Below are 20,058 nucleotides of genomic sequence, written 5' to 3' on the forward strand. Positions count from 1 at the left end.
AATTTTTGTTTAGGCAATAAATATATGATTAAATAAGTTTAACAGTTTATTTAAATCTGACGATGATATCATTAATTGTAGTTATATGTACAAGGCGATTGACGCGTTAAATAAACGTCTATCATTTGAGTGCAATTATGTTGTTGTAAATATCGCAACATTCAAACAAAGTAAAAAACTACATTCCAATATGGGAATCTAACATCGTCGGATCATTTTCCTTGAGCTAATGTAGCTTTATTTATTACTGTAATTATATTACTGTTGTGGAGGTTTATGTCTCGGAGTGAAAAGTATTTTAGTATTTTTAACAGTTGTCCACTTATGTCTCTTCCAATATACTAATAATGGTATTACTATTGAACTAACACCCAAAAGCTGCAAAATAATTATATAATTTTAAAAATAATAATAATAATTATAATATATTTCTATTTCTTTATATATCAATACCAAATATTACCTTAATAGTAAGTCTCTTTCTTTCATCATGTTCTGAATTTGATGTCCACATAAGAAATTCTACAATATCTTTTGCTAATTGAGAAGCTGATGCAGGAGTGCCATCTTCATACTCTATTACTTCATCATAAAGAATCTGAAACATAATAGGAAAAAAAAAAGTTAATTAGAAGTTTTTAGAAAATTTCATATATATATCTCAAATAATTATATAAACTTACTTGTGGCATACCAAGAGCTCCACCAACAAAGTAAGGATTGAAATATTGACCCTCTCTTATTGGAATACCAGCTGGTGGATCGCAGTATCCAGTTAATAATGAAAATACATAATTCTGAAAATACATAATGTAAAATATATAAATAATATATTGAATTCAAGAATATTTTTATAGAGAAAAAATAATTTGTTCTAAGTAAAATTAACAAATAATATATAAAGTTCAATATATAAAAAATAAATCAAATTCAATTATTTTACCTCTCCATGCTCAGTTCCATTAACAATAAATGTTAAATCTGGTGGATAGGCACCATTATTTGCTGCTCTAGCTGCTTCTTCATTTGGATATGGAGGTGGTATATAATCAGATAATTTACCAGGACGCATAAAGTAATTTCCTTGATCATCAGGACCATCTTGAACCTATATTAATATTTTTTTTTAAATAAAATAAACTATATTTTTAATATCTTTAAAATACTATATTAATATTACTACTTTTTTAAATAAAATTGTTTTATTACTTAACTTTTAGTTACACAATTATATATTTATTATTATTATATTTCATTATATTATTCAATTCTATTTTATTTAAAAATATTTACCTGAACTTCTGCTGCAATAGCTTTTGCTTCTTCTTCAGTATGTGTAACACCCACAAGATGACGATAAGCCATATATTGTAAACTATGACAAGCTGAACACACATTTTTATATACTTCCCAACCACGTCGAAGACTAATAATATGAAAAAATAATATAAAAGATAATAAGTATATTACTATTAAATCTATATTCCTTACTTCTCATAAGGCTTTTATTACCTTTTATGATCAAGTGCACTAAACATTCCATAAAAACCCCATTTATAAGTTGGTGGATGTGCCACCATATCAAAAGCTTTTACAGATTGATCCAAAGCATAAATTAATGCACTGATACCTCCAGCTGTTACTCCTAAACATGCTAACAGCTGTAATTATTATTATTATATAAATATATTAAAAGTCTCTTTATATACAAATATATATATATATATTCATTATGACATAACTGAAACTTACTATAAATATATGTTCAATATATAAGAACACACATATATAACACATATATTGATGTATTTAATGAGTTTAAATATTATTGGTTGTACATTAGGAATATGGGAATAAGGAAGGCATCTTGAATTCATTACAGAAATACACATACCACTTTTCTGCCTCTAGACCATTGCTTGGCAGTAGAAAAATTATGTACCTGCTAAATTAAAATTTAAATATTAGATAAAACTTTAAATTTATAATATAATTTTTTTATTTTAAACTTATTTAATAATCTTATTCAATAAAATTTATAATATTGCATTTTAAAATTCTAAATATTTACATGAATTTCAATGTTATCTTTTTTAATCCATTATGCAAGTTGTATAATGATTAAAATAATCCAAAATTATAAATATTTTCAGTTATAAATTTGATTTTTAAACTATCCATATAAATCTTAGATTTGTTTGGCTATGGCAACATCATAATTTTGTATGCTGATAACTATTACATAACATCAAATAAAATGTCTTCAAAATCCTGTTGAAATTATTATCCTGTTATAAAATATGTTTCATTAGAATTGATAAAGTGATACAAAGTATAAAATTAATATATTTTCCAAGAAAAATGTCATAGCAGCCGACAACTTGTGTAGTTCATCAAAAGATCTACATTAAGTTCGATACACTAATTTTGTAAGATAACATTTAAATAATGAATGATATTTTTAAAGTAAATAAGTTAATATATCTAAAAGCAAGTTATATTTTTAAATTACATACCTGATTGAGTAATGTTCCATAATTTGATTTCAAAAGACCGATTTTATAAACTCGTCCTAATGAAGCCGCCATGTTGGCCAAAGGTACAATGTGTAAAGATTCTTAGTCAATTAAATATCTATAAAATAAACATACATATACTGGTTAAATAGTAATTGTATATGTTTCATAAAATTTTGTTATCAATATTTGCATATTTTTATATGCAATCACAAATCTTTTACAAAGTAGACAAAAAGCAAAAGGTACTTACACAACTTTTAGTATGTAAGGCGACTATAATCAAGCATACCAATATCATAAGGTCAACATTTAAATGATAAAATTATTAATAAATGTTTATTTTAATTGCATGCAATATTTTTATTTATGTAAATATTAACAAACATAGTATATTTTTTTAAATTTAAAGATTGCATTATTCGCAATTTCTAACACAATATTTAAAACGTATTTCAATTTAATAGAAGTATACAATATTCAATTAAAAAAATATAATTTATATTACTATATTCTTTATCATAATGACTTATTACTTTTCATTTGTATTATTTTATTTTTGTTCAACTTTGTTACATTTGAAATTTGTAAATCATTTCTAAATATATGGGGGGTGTGGCGCATGCGCAATTTCTGTTGGTAGACTTGGCAGTTCGCTGTCGACCATTGGTGTCAGCTGGTGGTTTCGTCAGATGGTATCGTGAATCCTGTAATATCACATCGATCATCGTACAGAAGAAAGAGATTCAAGATGAGCGGAGGAATGCCAGAATTGGGCTCGAAGATTAGTTTAATATCGAAAGCAGATATTCGTTATGAAGGCCGACTCTTTACTGTTGATCCTCAAGAATGTACGATTGCTCTAGCTAATGGTGAGTCTCAAATCAAGATGGATACCGAAATTAGTTTTGCCGCTGCTTTATTTCCCGGTTATTTTGTTTTAATATTCGTTACTTTTTATTCATCGATTACGTTCATATTTTTACTTTTATCGTTTTTTTTATATATTGTTTATGGAAATTTAACGATTTTTATATATTTGTTATATTCGAAAATGCTTTTAGAACAATCGGTACTTGATTCGTCCGGTAAAGCTTCGATACAAAACAACCGGGGTCACCCGTCATTTATAACGGGTGTTTTATGTATTATTTGTAATTTGAATATATATATTTTAAAATTAATCTCATTGTTTAACGTGTTTTTAGTTTTAATAAATATGTTAAATATTTATATAGTATTTCCAAATTTATAGCAACCTATACTCAACAAAAAGAGGTAATAAAGACAGAAATATATCAAATAATATTGTTCAAAATTATATATTTTCATTTTCGTTTTAAATTATTCATTTTAATTTATGAAAATTGTATATCATGACTATATATTTAATTATATAATATTTTCTCATTTAATGTTCATTTTTTCTGTACAATATTTAATTGAAGTGAAATAACAAAATTTAAAAATTGCATATTTAAAATTGCATATAATTAAAATACAATATTTTCTTTAATATAATAGTTATTATTATATGAAATTATATTAAAAACCGTTACATCCAACATTATATAGAATGTTTGTGTTTTGTACTTGTCCTGTTTATGTCTTTCGTCCTTTTTTTTTTAGTCATATTACAGTTATTCTCATAAGTCGTTACATTTAAATTTCATAATATAGATTTCAAATTATTTGTATTATTAAATTTTAAATATTATTTATATTACATGAGATATTATATATTTTTATTTTATATATAGTTTTATAATCTATATTGATAATAATAGCAAATTATGGAACAACTCTTATATTTAGTTTCAAAATTATTTAATCTTAAAAATGTGATTATTTTATCAAAATATTAAATATTTTTTTTTTATAATATAGTACGTTCTTTTGGGACTGAGGATAGAGAAACACAACTTCCAGTGGCACCACAGAATCAAGTATATGAATACATTTTATTCCGTGGTTCAGATATTAAAGATATTAGAGTTGTCAACAATGTCAGTTCTATTCCAAATGATCCAGCTATTGTGCAGGTAATTATAATATATATATATTTTTTATTATAATTAAATAAAAAAATATTAATATTTTTTAAATTAAATTATTATAATAAATAATATTAATATTAAATAATAAAATCAATATAATTTCATATATGATTACTAAATAATTCTAATTATTTATAGATGACGGTACAACCGTCTATGAGTCAGCAATCATACCAACCACAACCTAGTTATGCTCATCCAATGATGGGTCCAATGGGTGGACAATATGGAACACCTTATGGCATGACAATGGGCACCATGGGACCTGTAATGGGAATGCCAACTTCTAGAGATCCTCGTGGACCAATAAATAAACAGCCAAGTGAGTTGAGCTTGGGCTCTGCTGAACCCAATGCCATCTCTATCCCAAACTCACTACCGACGGCCAATGTCGACCCATTACCAAAAGACCAATCTCTGGAAGATGGTAAACTGTTTTTGCTATGAACTATCCCTTGCCAATGGCATGCTTGCTGCTTCTTCTCTGGTAATGCTTGCTAACTATACTTGTGAAATCAAAAAATTTCCTTTATTAATTATTAACTATATATGATACACTTGAAAATATCTATAAAATACTTGCTTTCATTTATTTTTTCTTTTAACTGCTTATGAATTTTTGCTTGTAATGTGAATTATATTTTTATTGTGACTTATTTAATTTGCTTCTCAATTTTATATTATAAATTTAAATGAAAAATTTAATATTGAATGCTTGAGTATTCTTTATATGATACATTTGTACATATTTAAAAATATGTATATAGAATATATGATTTTTATTAACAAATATTCAATAATGCTTTAATATGATTTGCTTTCATGATTGTATTATTTATGCTTTCATAGTGATATATGCCTTTTTAATACTTAATAATATTAATTTCAAAATTTATTTAAATAAATTTCAAATAGCATAATAGATGATTTAATATTTATATTAATGTGTGTGATTTTTTTAAAATAAATGTTTAATGTTATATTGGCGATAAATATTTAAAATAATAATGTTACAATAATGTAGTATTTTCAATTTGCTATGATTTGCTTAGGTTAAATGTATTTTATATAATATATTTATGCAAATTTGTTTTTAATAGTTTTTAATAGTTTTTGTATTTTACTAAAAGAATATGCATGAAATTTTTTTATATATATATCGCGTTTGTAATTTATAATTTTATTTTAAATATGCATTTAAATTTCATTTTAATAGTGTTAGAAGCATTATGCACTAGCAAGTAACATAATAGCAAGAACAGTTGAAATTTCAGGTAGAAATCGTTTTTTAAGATTATTTTCTTAAGCAACGTATATTTAATGTAGTATTTTTGTAATCATACTTTGATTTAACTTCTAGAAATTTCTAATATACTTTTTTAAATATTTTCTATATTATATCTTATTTTTAAATAATTATTTTATCTTAGAATTATATTTTTTAAACATTAAGTTTTCATAGAATTATAATATTTGCTTATTTTCTTTTAACTTATTTTCATAGGTGTATTAGATCTCATTAGTGGAGGTTCACGATCAACAACTCCAACTTCATCTTTATTGACACGGAAAAGTCCAACTATGGATCAAAGTATTCAGGTAGGCCATCAACAACAACAACAACAACAGCAGAGTGGAAATGTTGGCAAGCTTGGTGAAAAAACAAATATAAGAACTATTCAACCTGCTCGACGTGATCACGATAGGTATAGTATATATTATTTTCAAAATACTTAATTAAATTTAATGTTTAAAAAGTATAATTTTTTAATTAAATATTAATGATATTCTCATAATATATAATTTTATATATTATTTTCAGCCATAGTGGTAATAAAACAGGAGGTACTGTATCACAATATAATGATGGAAAACGTGATACAATGAAACAAGATGGTCAACTTCAAGGTCAAGGCACACATGCTCAAGGTGGTCGCGGAAATCGTGGAGGATGGATGAATCGTGGAAATATGCGTGGCAGAGGAAGAGGTCGTGGTGGTTTTAGAAATCAACCTGGTAATGCTGGTGCCAAACCCAAGAATACACTGAAATTCGATAATGATTATGATTTTGAACAAGCTAATACTGAGTTCGAAGAATTAAGGTATATATATATATTTTTGCAAATATATTCACACACACACACACACACACACACACACACACACACACACACACACACACACACACACACACACACACACACACACACACACACACACACACACACACACACACAGCATGGTTAAACCAGGTTTATTTCAAGTAAATATGAAATGACAAATGTGAATACCATGCAAAATCAATGTTATGTGTCTTTAAAGCAACATGTATTCATATTATACGTGCTTTGTTTACGCAGTGCATCGACATATGCATTATTTTATGTCATAAAATTATATATTTAAAAAATATTTGAAAATTACAAAGTAAATTTTTATATTATGCATTTTAGATCTCAATTAGCAAAAACGAAAATTGATTCTGGTGCTGATAATGAAAAGAAGGATGATAGTGGTAATGAAACTGGAGCAGGTGAAGGTGAACCAGAAGAAGAACCTGAGATAGTTCATTATGACAAATCAAAATCGTTCTTTGATAACATCAGTTGCGAAGCAGTGGAAAGAAGTAAAGGGTGAGCCAAGAAACTTGTGTTACAATAATTATTATAAATTTTATAATTAAAATATATAAAAAAAATCATTTTTTTTTTTTTTTTTTTTTTTTTTTTATATAGACGATTCCAACGTACAGACTGGAGGACAGAGCGCAAATTGAACTCTGAAACATTTGGTGTAGCGTCAACGAGACGCGGTGGTTTTCGTGGACGCGGTTATTATAATCGTGGAATGGGAGGCATGTATCGAGGTGGTGGTGCTGGTGGTTCTGGTTTCCGAGGTGGTTATAGAGGTTCCAGAGGTGGAAATCGTAAACCTGGTAACCAACAACAGCAAAATAATCCTGGCAGTCAAAATCGCACGACCAACGAACAATCTGCTACTCAATCACAGCAGAATAGTCGCGTTGTATCTTTTTGAATGAACAACGCACTACTATATATATAAGTATTCACTTTAGATTAAGATTTTTACGATACGTGCTCTGCCCTTATGGACTGATTTGAATTCGAGTTTCAAAAAGAAAGATTGAAAGAAAGGAATTAAGAGATAAAAAACAAAAAAACAAAAAAACAAAAAAAAAAACAAAAAAAAAAACAGAAAAAGTTCTTTGAGAGAACTTTATTGTGAGTTTTTTGTATTATCACGCAGGAATATAGGAAACTAATCAGTGCTTTGCAGATCCTGCGTTTAGAATTTCTGGACAAATAAAAATGAATCTTATTGCTATAAGTAGTTAATTTTCGAAAACTCGATATTCAAAACCATCATGTCCTACAAATTAAGGAATCGTCAAATGCTTCTGAATGTAATTAAGTACAATACACGCCGGACGGTAGAAACAAACGTATATTTGCAAACAAACATATATGAAAAACCAAGTTTTAAATTTTCAGTTGAGCTTTTGTTTGTATACTATTAATTAATTCGACAAGCATGCAACTCCGATTAAGTGAAAGAGAATCTCAAGGAAATTTTTGTAACACAACGTAAAAGAATAGAACGTGAAGATGGAAAAAAAAAAAACAAGAAAAAATGACTAAATAATTTTTCGCGTTGCATGTGTTATGATTTTGTGGAATCGAGAAATAAAGCAGTAATTATTCTTTTCTCGTGAATAAAAATCGAACAAAGAAAAATTAGAAAAACAGAAATAATAAAACATGCGTAAATCGCAAAATAGAGTAGGACAATATTATGGTTATTTGGAACAGTCAAAACTTTATTTATTTATGATGACCGTGTATGCGAATTAAGCTGAAATAATTATTTTACTCACGTATTTACCAGGGGGTTTTGATTTTCGAACAGGAACGTTAAATTGTTCCTTATATAAAGAAAAAAAAGATAAAAAAAAATAAAAAAAAAAAGATTGATTTTGTATGATTCATAGAGATACGCGTGCGCACGCAAGGCCGAATCGTACATCGATTGTATTGACTATTAATTTTTGAAATATTGAACGTGGTATGCTAGTGAAAGAGAAAATGGGAGTGCGAATGCCTTCTTGTAGTTCGACTGCGTTTAATATCTTCGAGTCTCGAAGAAATCGTTTGATGTACGAGAACGTTGTGCGCCGATCGCGAGTAGCGTTGCGAGAGTAAGACTCTAAAAGCATGATAATGTCCTTAAAAATATAAGACGTAAAAAAGAAAGGCAGAATAAGTATATTATTTGCGACTGTTATTTTCTTATGGCTCGTATGGAGTCCCAAACGTATACAGATATATACATACATAACATGAGATTTAGTTGCATATAAATTGAAAACCTCCATAAGCTATCAGTAAAGTTGCAAAGTAAGGTAAAACTACAAAAAAAAAAAAGTATAAATCATATATGAATAAAGATAAGTAAAATAGAAAGGAATATGGGGAAAGAAGAAATATAACTTTTAAGTTTTATGCATTACTCGTGTAAAGAAATGCACGGTATATGTGGTTTTCCGATGATGAATTTTTGTTTTGTACAGCGGATATTGTGATTCCCAATGCTGAATAATACTGAAGTAATAAAATAATGTTTGTTGTACTCTTTAAGCCCACTAATTACTTCGAGAAACATTTATTCAGGTAATATTTGTCAATTATTCTTGCGTTTTTCGTACATGTGAATAAATTGCTTGGCAGAAATAAAAAAAAATAAAAAAAAATAAAAAAAAAATAAAAAAAATAAAAAAAAAATAAAAAAAAGTAATAACACTTGTAAAATGATATTTGCAGAACAAAGATTTAAGAAATAAAAAAAGACTTGATCGTATAAGGAACCAAGTCATATCATTATTATCAACAATTTAATTAATTAAGAAACTTCTTAAATATGATGGCGATTGATTTATATACAAAACATCATGTGTATACGCGTGCATTATCTGTATAAATACTTAACATTGTATCAATGACTAACAAATACCAAGCAGCTTGAACCTCTTTTCCTCAATTACTTTTAAGTGATCGAAGAAAATTCGATTTGATCATTCGTCACTTCAACTTTCCACTTGCAATTCCTCAGCTTTATCGTATTTTGGGGAATTATTCAAACGAAAGGACAGAAAGTCATTGCGATCTCAACCCTTAGAACTTCTTGGAGAACGCAGATCATCATGGCCACTTATGTTCCAGCGTTATATGTCAAGCGCAGCTCATCAGACCTGTCAGTGTATTATCGCAAACTTCTCTTATAGGATGATCTCTTGTCCCTACTTTGGTTTCAACCACTGTAAAATTGTTTTTATATGTACGTCGCAAACTACGTGGATTTGGTACATAAACTTCGTACGGAGTCCGACCATTTTCAATTACCCATATACTACCAGATTCTGCGACTCTCAAGATCGACATTAAACCTTGAGCTACCACATATGGACTGTAGAGGGAAGACTTGATTAAAATTGGTTTTTTTCTTTTTGATTTAATTTTTTTTTTTTTTAAATAAAAATTGAAAGAAAAGAAAAACTTACGTTTGTATTGATAGTTGTTCGAGGGTTTTTACGAAGTCTGCCTTCATAACGCGAGAAAGTAATTTATTTGGGCTATCCACTGTAAGTGCAGTTTCTGTCAGCCCAGGACATAACGTTATCACACGAATACCAGTCTTTTCAATTTGGTAAGATTCCTAAAATAAATTCAAATTTATCCTTAAATTATATTCTTATTATTCAGACATTTTTATTATGTGTGTTTTGAAGACTGATTCTAAAATTCAAAGAAAAAAAAGCAGTATTCAACATGGTATTATGGTATTATCTAAAACGAAATATTTTAAATAATTAATTAATTAATTATTTAGCATCTTCTTAAAAAATTCAATGAAAATGATATTAATATTTTTTTTCTTTTTATAGAATATAGAATTAGTATTAAGAAAAGTAAAACTCAGAAAAGTATGTATAATTTAAAGCAACAATAAATTTACCGCGAGAGATTGTGAGAGTCCAATCATGGCATGTTTGGTGGCCGTGTAAATTGGAAGTTGAGCAGTGCTTTTAATATCTATGTGTTGACTAACGTTCACCAAAGTTCCTCCATGTCCAAGTTGGTTTTTGCTCAAATATTTTATAGCTAATAATGCGGTACGAACCATTCCTCCCTATGATATCAAATACAAGAATATTATGATTTCTCATTAAAAAAAATAAAGATACATACACACACAAATGGACAATAAAACAATCTCTTTATCACTTACAATATTAACTGCTATTTCTTTTTCCCATCTTCGTTCATCCAAAATACCAGCATTATTTATGACAATGTCAATATCATCCATAAAATTCAAAGCTTCCTCAAAAGCCGCTATAATTTTTACAAAAATATTATAAATTGAAAGCCAGATATCAGAACAAGTTTATATTAATTAATTAATATTAAATTAATATATTTTTTTTTGTTTTTAGATCAAGCTCCAATCAACATCTTCGACACTTAATGATTAAATCATTACTTAATGATGATTTGTGAGCCATAAAAATTTATCAATGCGTTATCTACAAATTGATTTCTACATATAATACTACATTTAACACTCACCAGTCATAAGTTCGTGATTGGAAACATCAGCATGAATGAAGTGCACTTTTTTTTCTCCGCAGGATTTCTCTACACTCAGTTCTATTCGCTTACCGATTTCCTTGTCAATATCTAATATAGTTATTTTCTAAAAATTTATTCAAATTAAATGATAAGTTGAAATTTTAGCATATTTTTGGAATTAATTTAAAAAAAACACTTACATTCGCACCGTGTTTCAAAAAATGATTCATAAATGCATTTCCTAAGCCCGTAGATCCACCAGTTATGAGCACGTTCTTACCAGAAACGAGACCGTATATTGCCTCTATTTCCTTCGCTTTCTCGGATGCGGAAGATTGTCTTCTTTTATTATTCTCGTTCTCTGCAAAATTTACATTCAATATATCATCTTATCATGGTAAAGTTGCATAAAAATTCTTAATATAAATTAGAAAATATTTAAATCAATTATATCGCTTCAATACTATAACATTTTACTATGTGTTATAATTAATTTCTTTCTCCAACTTAACAAAATTGTTTGTTAAAATCATTTGTTTTTGTTACAGATATATATTCTATATTTATGAAAATAATTAATTAATTTAATTATTTGAACAAGTTGAAAAATTCTATCTAAAACGTTATTTTTATTGATCAATTAAACTGAAATCATTCGACTGAACGGTGTTCTGAAAATATTGTTTATTTCATTGATTCTAGGAGTACGCAGAGAAACGTACCCATTTTTATTCGAAGGAAATCACAACTGAATCGAATATACGAGATAGTGTTAAGTAACCAGAATTGAAGAGCACAAGATAGTTCAATGTGTCTCGTTCTACTGAAGTTTGATCGGTTTTCGTTGATCGTATTTATACTCACAACGAGCTGTCATAATGATTTCTACAAACGCCACAGTACGTATATATAAATGAAACATACAATTTTTATCATTAAGAGTGTTTCGTGGATAGATGGTGAGAGGGGATCAATCATTTTTCTCCTTACTTTATTTATTTATTTTTTTTATGATGGATAATGAATCTCGAACAGTCGATAGTATATAATATATAATAGAATCTCTAATTAACCCTTGACATAGAAAGTAATTAATTCAGATGCGGACTCGTATCGCGCGCTCGTTCGAAAAAAGTTTCTACGTTAAAGCGGCGTCTGCCCTCGCGATAAACGCAATTACATCGTACTTGAATAATGGCAGTCCGTCGATAAACTTCTAATTTATTCCTGGTTGTATGCAATTAAAAAATATATACAGGTAAGAAATATCATTAAGATATATCAATGGGGATTTTTGATTTAAATTTCATGATAAAATTTAATTTGAACTTGAATTTCTTTTTTCTTTCTTATATATCATCGTTCAATTTTTGCGCAGATAAAATGATCAAGTTTTTAAATAAAACTTGACATTTATAGCATTATTGAAAATAATATTAATTTTTTAAATTTTTTATTGAAAAACAAGTTATTATTAAATTCAATATTTTCCTATTACATCATATTTTCTAATAAATTTTGCAGAATTAAAAATAAATTCTTTGGCAAGATTATTTTAATATCGTAGGCATCACGTAATATTGATCTTTGATTACTCAACGATATTACGTGATTTTAATTCTAAGAATACAAATATAGTGCAACGACCTCACGAAAAAAATTCTATATTCAATAGAATTTTATATTTTATGGGCTTTTTTATAAACGAGAATTAAGATCGATCTAAATATTTTTCTTGACTTATCTTTTTTTATCTTTGAGAAAGATGATTAAAAAAATCTTAATATGTTAGTTAATTCATTTTTTTATTAGATAGAAATAATGATTATCTTATCAATGATTTTTATATGAGAAAATATATAATACTTATCAAAATCAGCATATTTTCTTCATTTTTTATGTATTTTCGTTTCTTGTTTTTTTATTTTTACTTTTTTATCTTTTCTTCTTTATCATCATCTTTTTTTTTTTATTTTATCTCTTCTCATTTTCTCTTCTTCTTTTTCCCTAATTTTCTCTTTTTTCTTATTCTCTTTTCTTCCTTTTCCTTACTTTCTTTGGTTCTTTTCTTCTAATCTATTCTTTTTTTCTTCTCTCATTTTCTTTTTCTTTTATCTTCTCTTTTCTCATTTTCTCTCTTTCTTTTCTCTGTTTTTCTTTCTTTTTTATGAATTTTTTTTTCTTTTCTACTTTTTTTTTTTTAGTTGCTCCTTTCTTCTTCTTTCTTCTTCTTTTTCTATCATCTCTCTCATTATTTTCCCTTTTTCTTCTTCATCTCTCCTTCTATCTTGCTTTCTTTTTCTTCTGTCAACATTTTCTCTCTTGATCTAATTTTTCACGATCCCCTTTTTATTTTTTCTTTGTGTGTTTTTTTTTTTCTTTTGTAATAAACTATATTCACTATATACATCACAAATCGTATTGGAAAGCGTAGTTTCCGCGCGTGTCGTGTGGCGTGCAGTTGCGATAAACCGACGACGTATGCGCAGCTCGTGCTTTCCGACCTGTTATCGAAAAAAAGAGCATTTAATCTATCATAAATTCACGATAAATTGAGGCGAATCCACGCGTTCCAGGCACACCCTGAATCCAGTAAGAATCGGTTTTTGCACTGAACTTCACTCCGTTTGATAAACTGGAAACAATGCGAATTCGATTCGTTTTCTTCTCCTCTTTTTATATTATTTTCTTTTGTTTCAGTTTATCGTTTCATTTTCGTTCATTTATCTTTTCTTTTTCTCTTTTTTTGTCTGTCTCTGTTTTTTAATTTTTTCTTTTGTTTATCTTTCTTTTCAATTTATTTTTCTTTCATTTCATTTTTTTTTCCCTTTTTTTCGTTTTTTTCCTTTTGTTAAATAATTAGAAATATAGCATCTTACATCATAATATTGTGCTTTTAATTTTATATCACGATAGAAAAATTAAAAAAAAGGAATAACTTTATAAATATTTGAAAATAATTTTCTTAAAGTATGGACATGTTTAATAAATTTTGCAATTGTTGTAAAAAGATGAAAAAGAAAGATAATTATAATGATCGTTCGAAGTACTGTTATTTCTTATCAATTTTGTTCCATACTATATGCTTGTTCTGATATAATGACGCGCTATATATGTATATTGTTGATAATTATGGCACCAATTATTTAGTGCAATTTATATTTAAAATAATAATAACGTTCAATAACGTTCGATAAAGATTTATATATTCAAAGAATAGAGATAATAAATCACGACACAACAAACAATCAAAATTAACATTCACTTTCATTCATTTCGTTCGAAAGTACTTTGGAAAATATTTATAAATAGATAAATATTTATAAATTGTTTATTCGTATTTTTCATAAGTTTATTATTATAAAATAGTGAAAAAAATGTTTTACGTCACTTTTAGATTTAAAAATAGATTTTACAATCAAAATTCCTTTTAAAAATAATTTTCGTTTTAAATTATTCACTGCATTTTTTTGTTTTTTTCATATAATTTTATCATTATTCTGCAATTTTATTTTTTTTCATTTTTATTTTTAATCATCTATATTTAAAAAAATAGGGAAATATAAATTATAAATTATAAAAGAAATCTATTAAATCTAGTCTCTTAAAAAAATTTCTATTATTTAAATTTCATATCGATGATAAATTCAATTAATATCAAACTTTCATTAGTATTTTATACCAAAAAATGGTATTTTTCAAAATTATTTTTTAATTTGTATTTATTATTCTGTAACGATAAATGCTCATTCTTTCGAGATAAGTATTATTGACTAGTGTTATACTTATTTCTTGATATCTTTGTAGATTTTAAATGGTAAAAAACTGGTATTGGGTTATCGTTCACTCGACCTGACTTTTTTTTTTTTTTTTCCTCTTTTATAACCAATCGTATAACAATTTTGTTTCGTATCAAACGGTGTAACTACGTATATATTAAATACACAAAATAATCACTTTTTCAAATGAGGCTACGTCAAATCTTTTATAAATATTTTATTGTTGATTCGAACTTAATATCATAAATATAAATATAATTTTATTGATAATTTTATTTGCTTCGATAGATTTACGTAAAATTTTTTTAATTAAAATTATAATTTTTGTGAAATACTTAGATTTTCTTAGAAGACATTAGTAAGATTTTTAATCTACGAAAATATTTTTTAGAGAGTTGCTGCTAATAAGTTATTATTTTTAATTGATAACTTATTTATTTTAATATGAATACATCATATTTTACAGGCATATTAGATTATTTCTTATTCCGTGTGGAGAATATTACAAAAGAGAAATAAAATAATTGAAATAAAAATTGGAAAACACTGTTGTAACTTCAAATTTTTAGTGAATTTATAGTTAAGTAACTTTACAATTGATAGATGTCGCCAGAAGTATCAGAAGAAACGAATTTAATTATTTCTTAGTTCAAATGTTTGTTCTTTTTTTTTTTTCATATATATCATAAAAGATTCGAATTAAAGTTCAAGCGAATCAAAATGATATTTCGGTAATCAAATCTAGAATGGTCTTTGGTAAACTAATATTGTGGCGTTGGTAAAATATTTTTTTGCACCACAAAGAATATACCCCAAACAGTTTAATGTTTAATAACAATTAAATGTTTAATAATCTTTTCTCGATTAAATTTTTTTTGTATGTATACTACATAGCAATTTCTTTGAAAAAATATAGAGAAATGTCTATAATTATTTAAAGATTATTCGATATTCGTGGTAGGTCTTTGAATTAATCTTTAATAAAATTATAAAATTAAAATCTGTTGAATTTATAGGAACAATTTGATATAAATCTTTTTTTTATTTTTTAATTTGATAAACAAGAAATTTTATAAAATAAATCTAACAGCATATCATATATTTTTATTAATCTACACATTTTTATTTTAAATTTTTATATATCACTTACATATTTTATTTTTTCATAAAAAATTTGTGGAATCATCTCAAGTTTTGAACAAGTAGTTGATTAAACATTATTATATTGCAATATATATATTATTATATTTTTTATTATATATATATATAGAATTTTTTTTTTTAAATATTTATTTATTTCGAATATATTTACGATCATGAGAGAGAGAAGAGAAAATTCGATAATTGTATTCAACATAATCATTTTGATAGATGTTTTCTTATCTATATTTACCGGATGCATTCTTAACTCATTAAAGATAATAGAAGAATCAAATAATTTATGAGAAATTTCAATCTCAATTATTATTAGGATATAAGTAAGACAAATCTTTTTTTATTTGAATAGATAAATAAATGTATACACAAATATATATATTTATTTATTTATTTATTTCTATATTCTATAGATATCCAAAAATTAAAAAATAATTTTTCAAATCAAAATAAAAATTAAGAATAAAAAATTTTGCTTTCAACTTTATTTTTTAATTATTGTCAATTCAAAATATTCTTAGACATAATCAAATTTTCTTATACAAACGAATTAAGTAGAGTAGCTCAAGCAATGAGACGTACAATGATTCTCAAATCCAATAACAATTACTATTCCATATTATTCCATATTATAGAAAAGAAGATTACAATATATGATTTGAGAATCATTATATTTCTCGTATATTTGAAGTATTTTCATTCATATATGAAAATATATGAATTTTTGATAATTATCAATAAATAAAAAAACAACATCGAAAACAATATACATTGTGTACAAAACACTTATCTTTATTTACAAGTATCGACAGTTTAATTTATCTGCAATTCAGATTCATTTTCATCCAATATGGAATCATCATTCTTTTGTGGTAAACTATCGAATAGTTGTATTTCGTACACAGGTTTCCCATCTTCACTGATCCAAATACTTCCATTCTGGGCGCACCTCAACACGTAAACTAATCCGTGCGCGACACTGAGCATTCTGATATAAAGAAATACTTTAATAGATTGTGTATTATAATATTTTAATAGTAATAATAACAATAATAAAAAAATAGAAAAGCTTCTAAGTTTCTCCATTTTTTGAAACATTTTTAGAGGATTTTTAAATGCAAAAATGAAATTATATTTTTGCATTTAGAACATCAATAAATGGAGATCTACTCTGTCTGAAATATGTGCCAAATATTTTTCTATATTAAAATACCTTCTAAAATACTTCTGTATTACATCATCATGTGGAATGTTGTTCTCTAAATTTTTCACATCGATAATTTGAGGAAGTTCAGGGCACATGACTAGTATTTTTACTCCAGTTCTTTTATAATGATATGGTTGCTGCAAAATCAAACTTATATTAAAATTATTAACATTAATATCAGAATGTTCATAGGATTTCATTGCATCAAATCTTTATAACGAATAAATAAAAGAACTATTAAATTACTGAATTAATAAAGTATTGATATAGACTTAGAATTGAATCAGAAATAATTTAGCAGGCATTAAGAGAAAATACTTAATCATGCTTGTAAAATATTACTCAAAGTCTTGGAAAATTGAGAATAAAATTTTAGAAACTTGAGAATGATGTTTCTCTGTGAAAAACTTACCGCAAAAGAACGACTGAAGCTAACCACAGCATGTTTCGTGGCTGAGTATACTGGTAGTTGAGGTGCAGCATAGAGACCAGCCAAAGATGATATGTTTACTATAGCGCCTCCTTTGCCTCCGAGGTCCTTTTGCATTTGTTGGATTCCTAGAAGCGTTGCACGAATCACTGAAGTCTAAGCAAAATGTTCTCAATTAATGAATTGCAATCATAAAGATATTTTTACATGTTCTATATCATATCCTAAAAAAGAATAAACAAGTGCTTTATTTAATCTTTTTGTTATATCTTGGATTGCATTACAAAAAATAACATTTTTGCTTACCACATTTATGTCAATAGATTTCATGAAATCAGTTTCGTTCATTATATCAGCATTATTTACTAAAATTTCTAATCCACCAAGTGTCTTCACAGCTTTTTTAAACGTATCTATTAATAAAAAATTAAAAAGAATTAGAATTTTTTTCAAATGTTTACACATGTAATATTAATTGTACAGTTCAGTATCTCTATTATGTACAGAGACATTTTATATTATCAACATCAATTATGTTTTATCTATTATCCATAAAAATTTTTGTACATTTTATAAAGAAATCATTATATTGTCAACATCAATCATGTTTTATCTATTATCCATTATCCATCTATTATCCAAAAGTTTTTGTACATTTTATAAAAAGATTATTTTTACTAAAATAAATGTACTATTGTACAATAAACATATTTATTTCTTATAAAATATAAAATATTAACTTTGCAATTAAATTTTGTAGTACTTTATTTTAATAAAAGTAATCTTTAAATATATGGCCTATACAAAATTTTTTGTGGATTATTGATAATTTATAAATGGTGTACTTTGATTAAGATATTAATCTTAAAAATAAGTGACACTAATATTAAATTTTGACATAGAAATTTTTTATTAATATTATTAATATTATAAATCTATAAATTTTATTGTTTCTATAATTCTTATTTTTATTCTTCTTTGAATAGATATTTATCTATTAATTTTTATTTCTTATCGAATTTCTTTTAATTTATCTAATTTTAGATTAAATAAAATTTATAAAAGATACCATCGAATTCAGAATTGTTTGCAATGTTACAATGATAGAATATAGTACGGTTGCGTCCGAATTCCTTATTTAATATATCCACTGTTTCCTTCCCTGATTCTTCGGTATCTATCATCGCTATTATCTAAAATCATTTTTCTAAAAATTAGCATATTCGTGTATTAAATTATTTAAATGTTTCATAAACATTTTTATTTATATGTTTTAGATTCTCATATGAAACATTTTATTCTAAAAATCTAGATGTATTATTTCATGCAAATTGATCTATGAAATATTTTAAAAATATATTTTTTCATTTATTTTATTAATTACTTACAGATGCACCATTTCTCAGCAATTCTCTGCTAATAGTCAAACCTAACCCACTTGCCACTCCTGTCATGATAACTCTTTTATCTTTGATCTGCATATTTTTTCTTTATATTAACTCTTTCTTCTTTAAAAAAAAGCAGAAATCTTAATAATAAATAACCATAACAAATCTTTCGATACAAATCTTTTGTATACACTTCTTCTATTTATTGTATACTTCGATGACACTTTCCCTTTTTTTTCAAAAGATACAATCTTCCACTTTATTAATCGTACACTTCAAATAATATAAATAACTTTTTTATAACCTAAGAATATCTTTTATCTTTCCAATAGAATTGATCGATTTAATATTCGATATGTTAAATTTGAAACTTTCATGGAACAATTTCGTACAATTTTTACTATTTCGATTCATTTACAAAGATAGAAATTAGAAGCGTGAAAGGATAAAATTGTTATTTTCAGAGAGAAACGAGAGCGAAACTGTCAGAATTTTAGTAGTCGTTGGTCGCGATACATTGGAAGGTTTCTATCAAAGATGATAAGAAAAAAACTTGCTGCTTTCATGTCATGATCTTCGACCTATTTTACACGTCATGATGATTGGCGAGTGTTTTACATTATTTGCGCAAATTATTCATTGCAATACATGTTTTGATTTGTTATTGTCTAAAAAATTGTTGAATCGATGTTGTTTTAACTAACTTCTCTCTTCCTTTTCGTTTTAGATAAATTATAATATAATTTGATAGTAGATTCTCTCATTTTCGCTTCATATTAGTTTAATATTTAATATTAAGTCTTTTTTGTTATTCTTATTTTAGCAATTTTCTTATAATTTTATACAAGTTAAAATTTAATATTCATTTTAAATTATT

The 20,058-nt window shown here is 25.8% G+C and overlaps 4 protein-coding genes and 1 long non-coding RNA gene across 9 annotated transcripts; 2 read left to right on the forward strand and 3 right to left on the reverse strand.

Annotated features, from left to right (window-relative positions):
* Nucleotides 1–33: 33 nt before the first annotated feature.
* On the reverse strand, nt 34–3,157 carry Cyt-c1 (Cytochrome c1). 2 transcript variants are annotated; one of them, XM_012483539.2, is made up of 9 exons: nt 2,770–3,157; nt 2,517–2,634; nt 1,895–1,945; nt 1,513–1,661; nt 1,294–1,426; nt 944–1,108; nt 684–797; nt 464–598; nt 34–378 (listed from the first exon to the last, which is right to left on the reverse strand). In XM_012483539.2, the coding sequence occupies exons 2-9, from the start codon at nt 2,586–2,588 to the stop codon at nt 259–261; spliced, it is 939 nt and encodes a 312-aa protein (XP_012338993.1). In that variant the 5' UTR covers nt 2,589–2,634; nt 2,770–3,157; the 3' UTR covers nt 34–258. The 2 variants fall into 2 exon arrangements, with proteins under 2 accessions (XP_012338993.1, XP_012338994.1); XM_012483540.2 differs by having other exon boundaries at nt 1,895–1,942; nt 2,770–2,868.
* Nucleotides 3,153–9,222, forward strand: tral (LSM14 family protein trailer hitch). 2 transcript variants are annotated; one of them, XM_086907909.1, is made up of 7 exons: nt 3,153–3,388; nt 4,404–4,558; nt 4,712–5,000; nt 6,078–6,279; nt 6,396–6,677; nt 7,029–7,208; nt 7,311–9,222. In XM_086907909.1, exons 1-7 carry the CDS (start codon nt 3,268–3,270, stop codon nt 7,609–7,611), a joined length of 1,530 nt encoding a protein of 509 aa, XP_086764035.1. In that variant the 5' UTR covers nt 3,153–3,267; the 3' UTR covers nt 7,612–9,222. The 2 variants fall into 2 exon arrangements, with proteins under 2 accessions (XP_086764035.1, XP_086764036.1); XM_086907910.1 differs by having other exon boundaries at nt 3,168–3,388; nt 4,712–4,895.
* On the reverse strand, nt 8,854–13,705 carry LOC147657660 (15-hydroxyprostaglandin dehydrogenase [NAD(+)]). Of its 2 annotated transcripts, none has more exons than XM_086907911.1 (7): nt 13,089–13,705; nt 11,423–11,583; nt 11,220–11,346; nt 10,879–10,985; nt 10,606–10,779; nt 10,151–10,305; nt 8,854–10,056 (listed from the first exon to the last, which is right to left on the reverse strand). In XM_086907911.1, exons 1-7 carry the CDS (start codon nt 13,102–13,104, stop codon nt 9,822–9,824), a joined length of 975 nt encoding a protein of 324 aa, XP_086764037.1. In that variant the 5' UTR covers nt 13,105–13,705; the 3' UTR covers nt 8,854–9,821. The 2 variants fall into 2 exon arrangements, with proteins under 2 accessions (XP_086764037.1, XP_086764038.1); XM_086907912.1 differs by lacking the exon at nt 13,089–13,705 and adding an exon at nt 11,945–12,079.
* LOC147657661 (uncharacterized) lies at nt 10,635–12,121 on the forward strand. The gene is made up of 3 exons (XR_015291996.1): nt 10,635–10,762; nt 11,087–11,619; nt 11,925–12,121. It is a non-coding gene; the product is annotated as an uncharacterized LOC147657661 (long non-coding RNA).
* A 3,218-nt stretch (nt 13,706–16,923) lies between the features above and the next one.
* On the reverse strand, nt 16,924–19,878 carry LOC100866021 (15-hydroxyprostaglandin dehydrogenase [NAD(+)]). Of its 2 annotated transcripts, none has more exons than XM_086907913.1 (6): nt 19,182–19,878; nt 18,863–18,986; nt 18,100–18,206; nt 17,776–17,949; nt 17,370–17,500; nt 16,924–17,144 (listed from the first exon to the last, which is right to left on the reverse strand). In XM_086907913.1, exons 1-6 carry the CDS (start codon nt 19,272–19,274, stop codon nt 16,970–16,972), a joined length of 804 nt encoding a protein of 267 aa, XP_086764039.1. In that variant the 5' UTR covers nt 19,275–19,878; the 3' UTR covers nt 16,924–16,969. The 2 variants fall into 2 exon arrangements, with proteins under 2 accessions (XP_086764039.1, XP_086764040.1); XM_086907914.1 differs by having other exon boundaries at nt 18,100–18,202; nt 18,859–18,986; nt 19,182–19,788.
* Nucleotides 19,879–20,058: the final 180 nt, after the last annotated feature.

The sequence above is a fragment of the Apis florea genome, unplaced genomic scaffold (assembly GCF_048593485.1).
Source record: "Apis florea isolate Af1SG1 unplaced genomic scaffold, ASM4859348v1 contig_2_pilon, whole genome shotgun sequence".
NCBI classification, from domain to species: Eukaryota; Metazoa; Arthropoda; class Insecta; order Hymenoptera; family Apidae; genus Apis; species Apis florea.

Coding starts and splice junctions, on each gene's coding strand:
- Cyt-c1 (XM_012483539.2), bottom strand. CDS start 2,588: ATGGCGGCTTCATTAGGACGAGTTTATAAAATCGGTCTTTTGAAATCA. Junction 1,946..2,516: donor ATGGAACATTACTCAATCAG/GTATGTAATTTA, acceptor ATTTTAATTTAG/CAGGTACATAATTTTTCTAC. Junction 1,662..1,894: donor GGTCTAGAGGCAGAAAAGTG/GTATGTGTATTT, acceptor TAATAATTACAG/CTGTTAGCATGTTTAGGAGT.
- tral (XM_086907909.1), top strand. CDS start 3,268: ATGAGCGGAGGAATGCCAGAATTGGGCTCGAAGATTAGTTTAATATCG. Junction 4,559..4,711: donor ATGATCCAGCTATTGTGCAG/GTAATTATAATA, acceptor AATTATTTATAG/ATGACGGTACAACCGTCTAT. Junction 5,001..6,077: donor AGACCAATCTCTGGAAGATG/GTAAACTGTTTT, acceptor TTATTTTCATAG/GTGTATTAGATCTCATTAGT.
- LOC147657660 (XM_086907911.1), bottom strand. Junction 10,780..10,878: donor AAGAAATAGCAGTTAATATT/GTAAGTGATAAA, acceptor TTGATATCATAG/GGAGGAATGGTTCGTACCGC. Junction 10,057..10,150: donor GAACAACTATCAATACAAAC/GTAAGTTTTTCT, acceptor TTCCCTCTACAG/TCCATATGTGGTAGCTCAAG.
- LOC100866021 (XM_086907913.1), bottom strand. CDS start 19,274: ATGCAGATCAAAGATAAAAGAGTTATCATGACAGGAGTGGCAAGTGGG. Junction 17,501..17,775: donor GCTTCAGTCGTTCTTTTGCG/GTAAGTTTTTCA, acceptor TTGATTTTGCAG/CAACCATATCATTATAAAAG. Junction 17,145..17,369: donor ATACAGAAGTATTTTAGAAG/GTATTTTAATAT, acceptor TCTTTATATCAG/AATGCTCAGTGTCGCGCACG.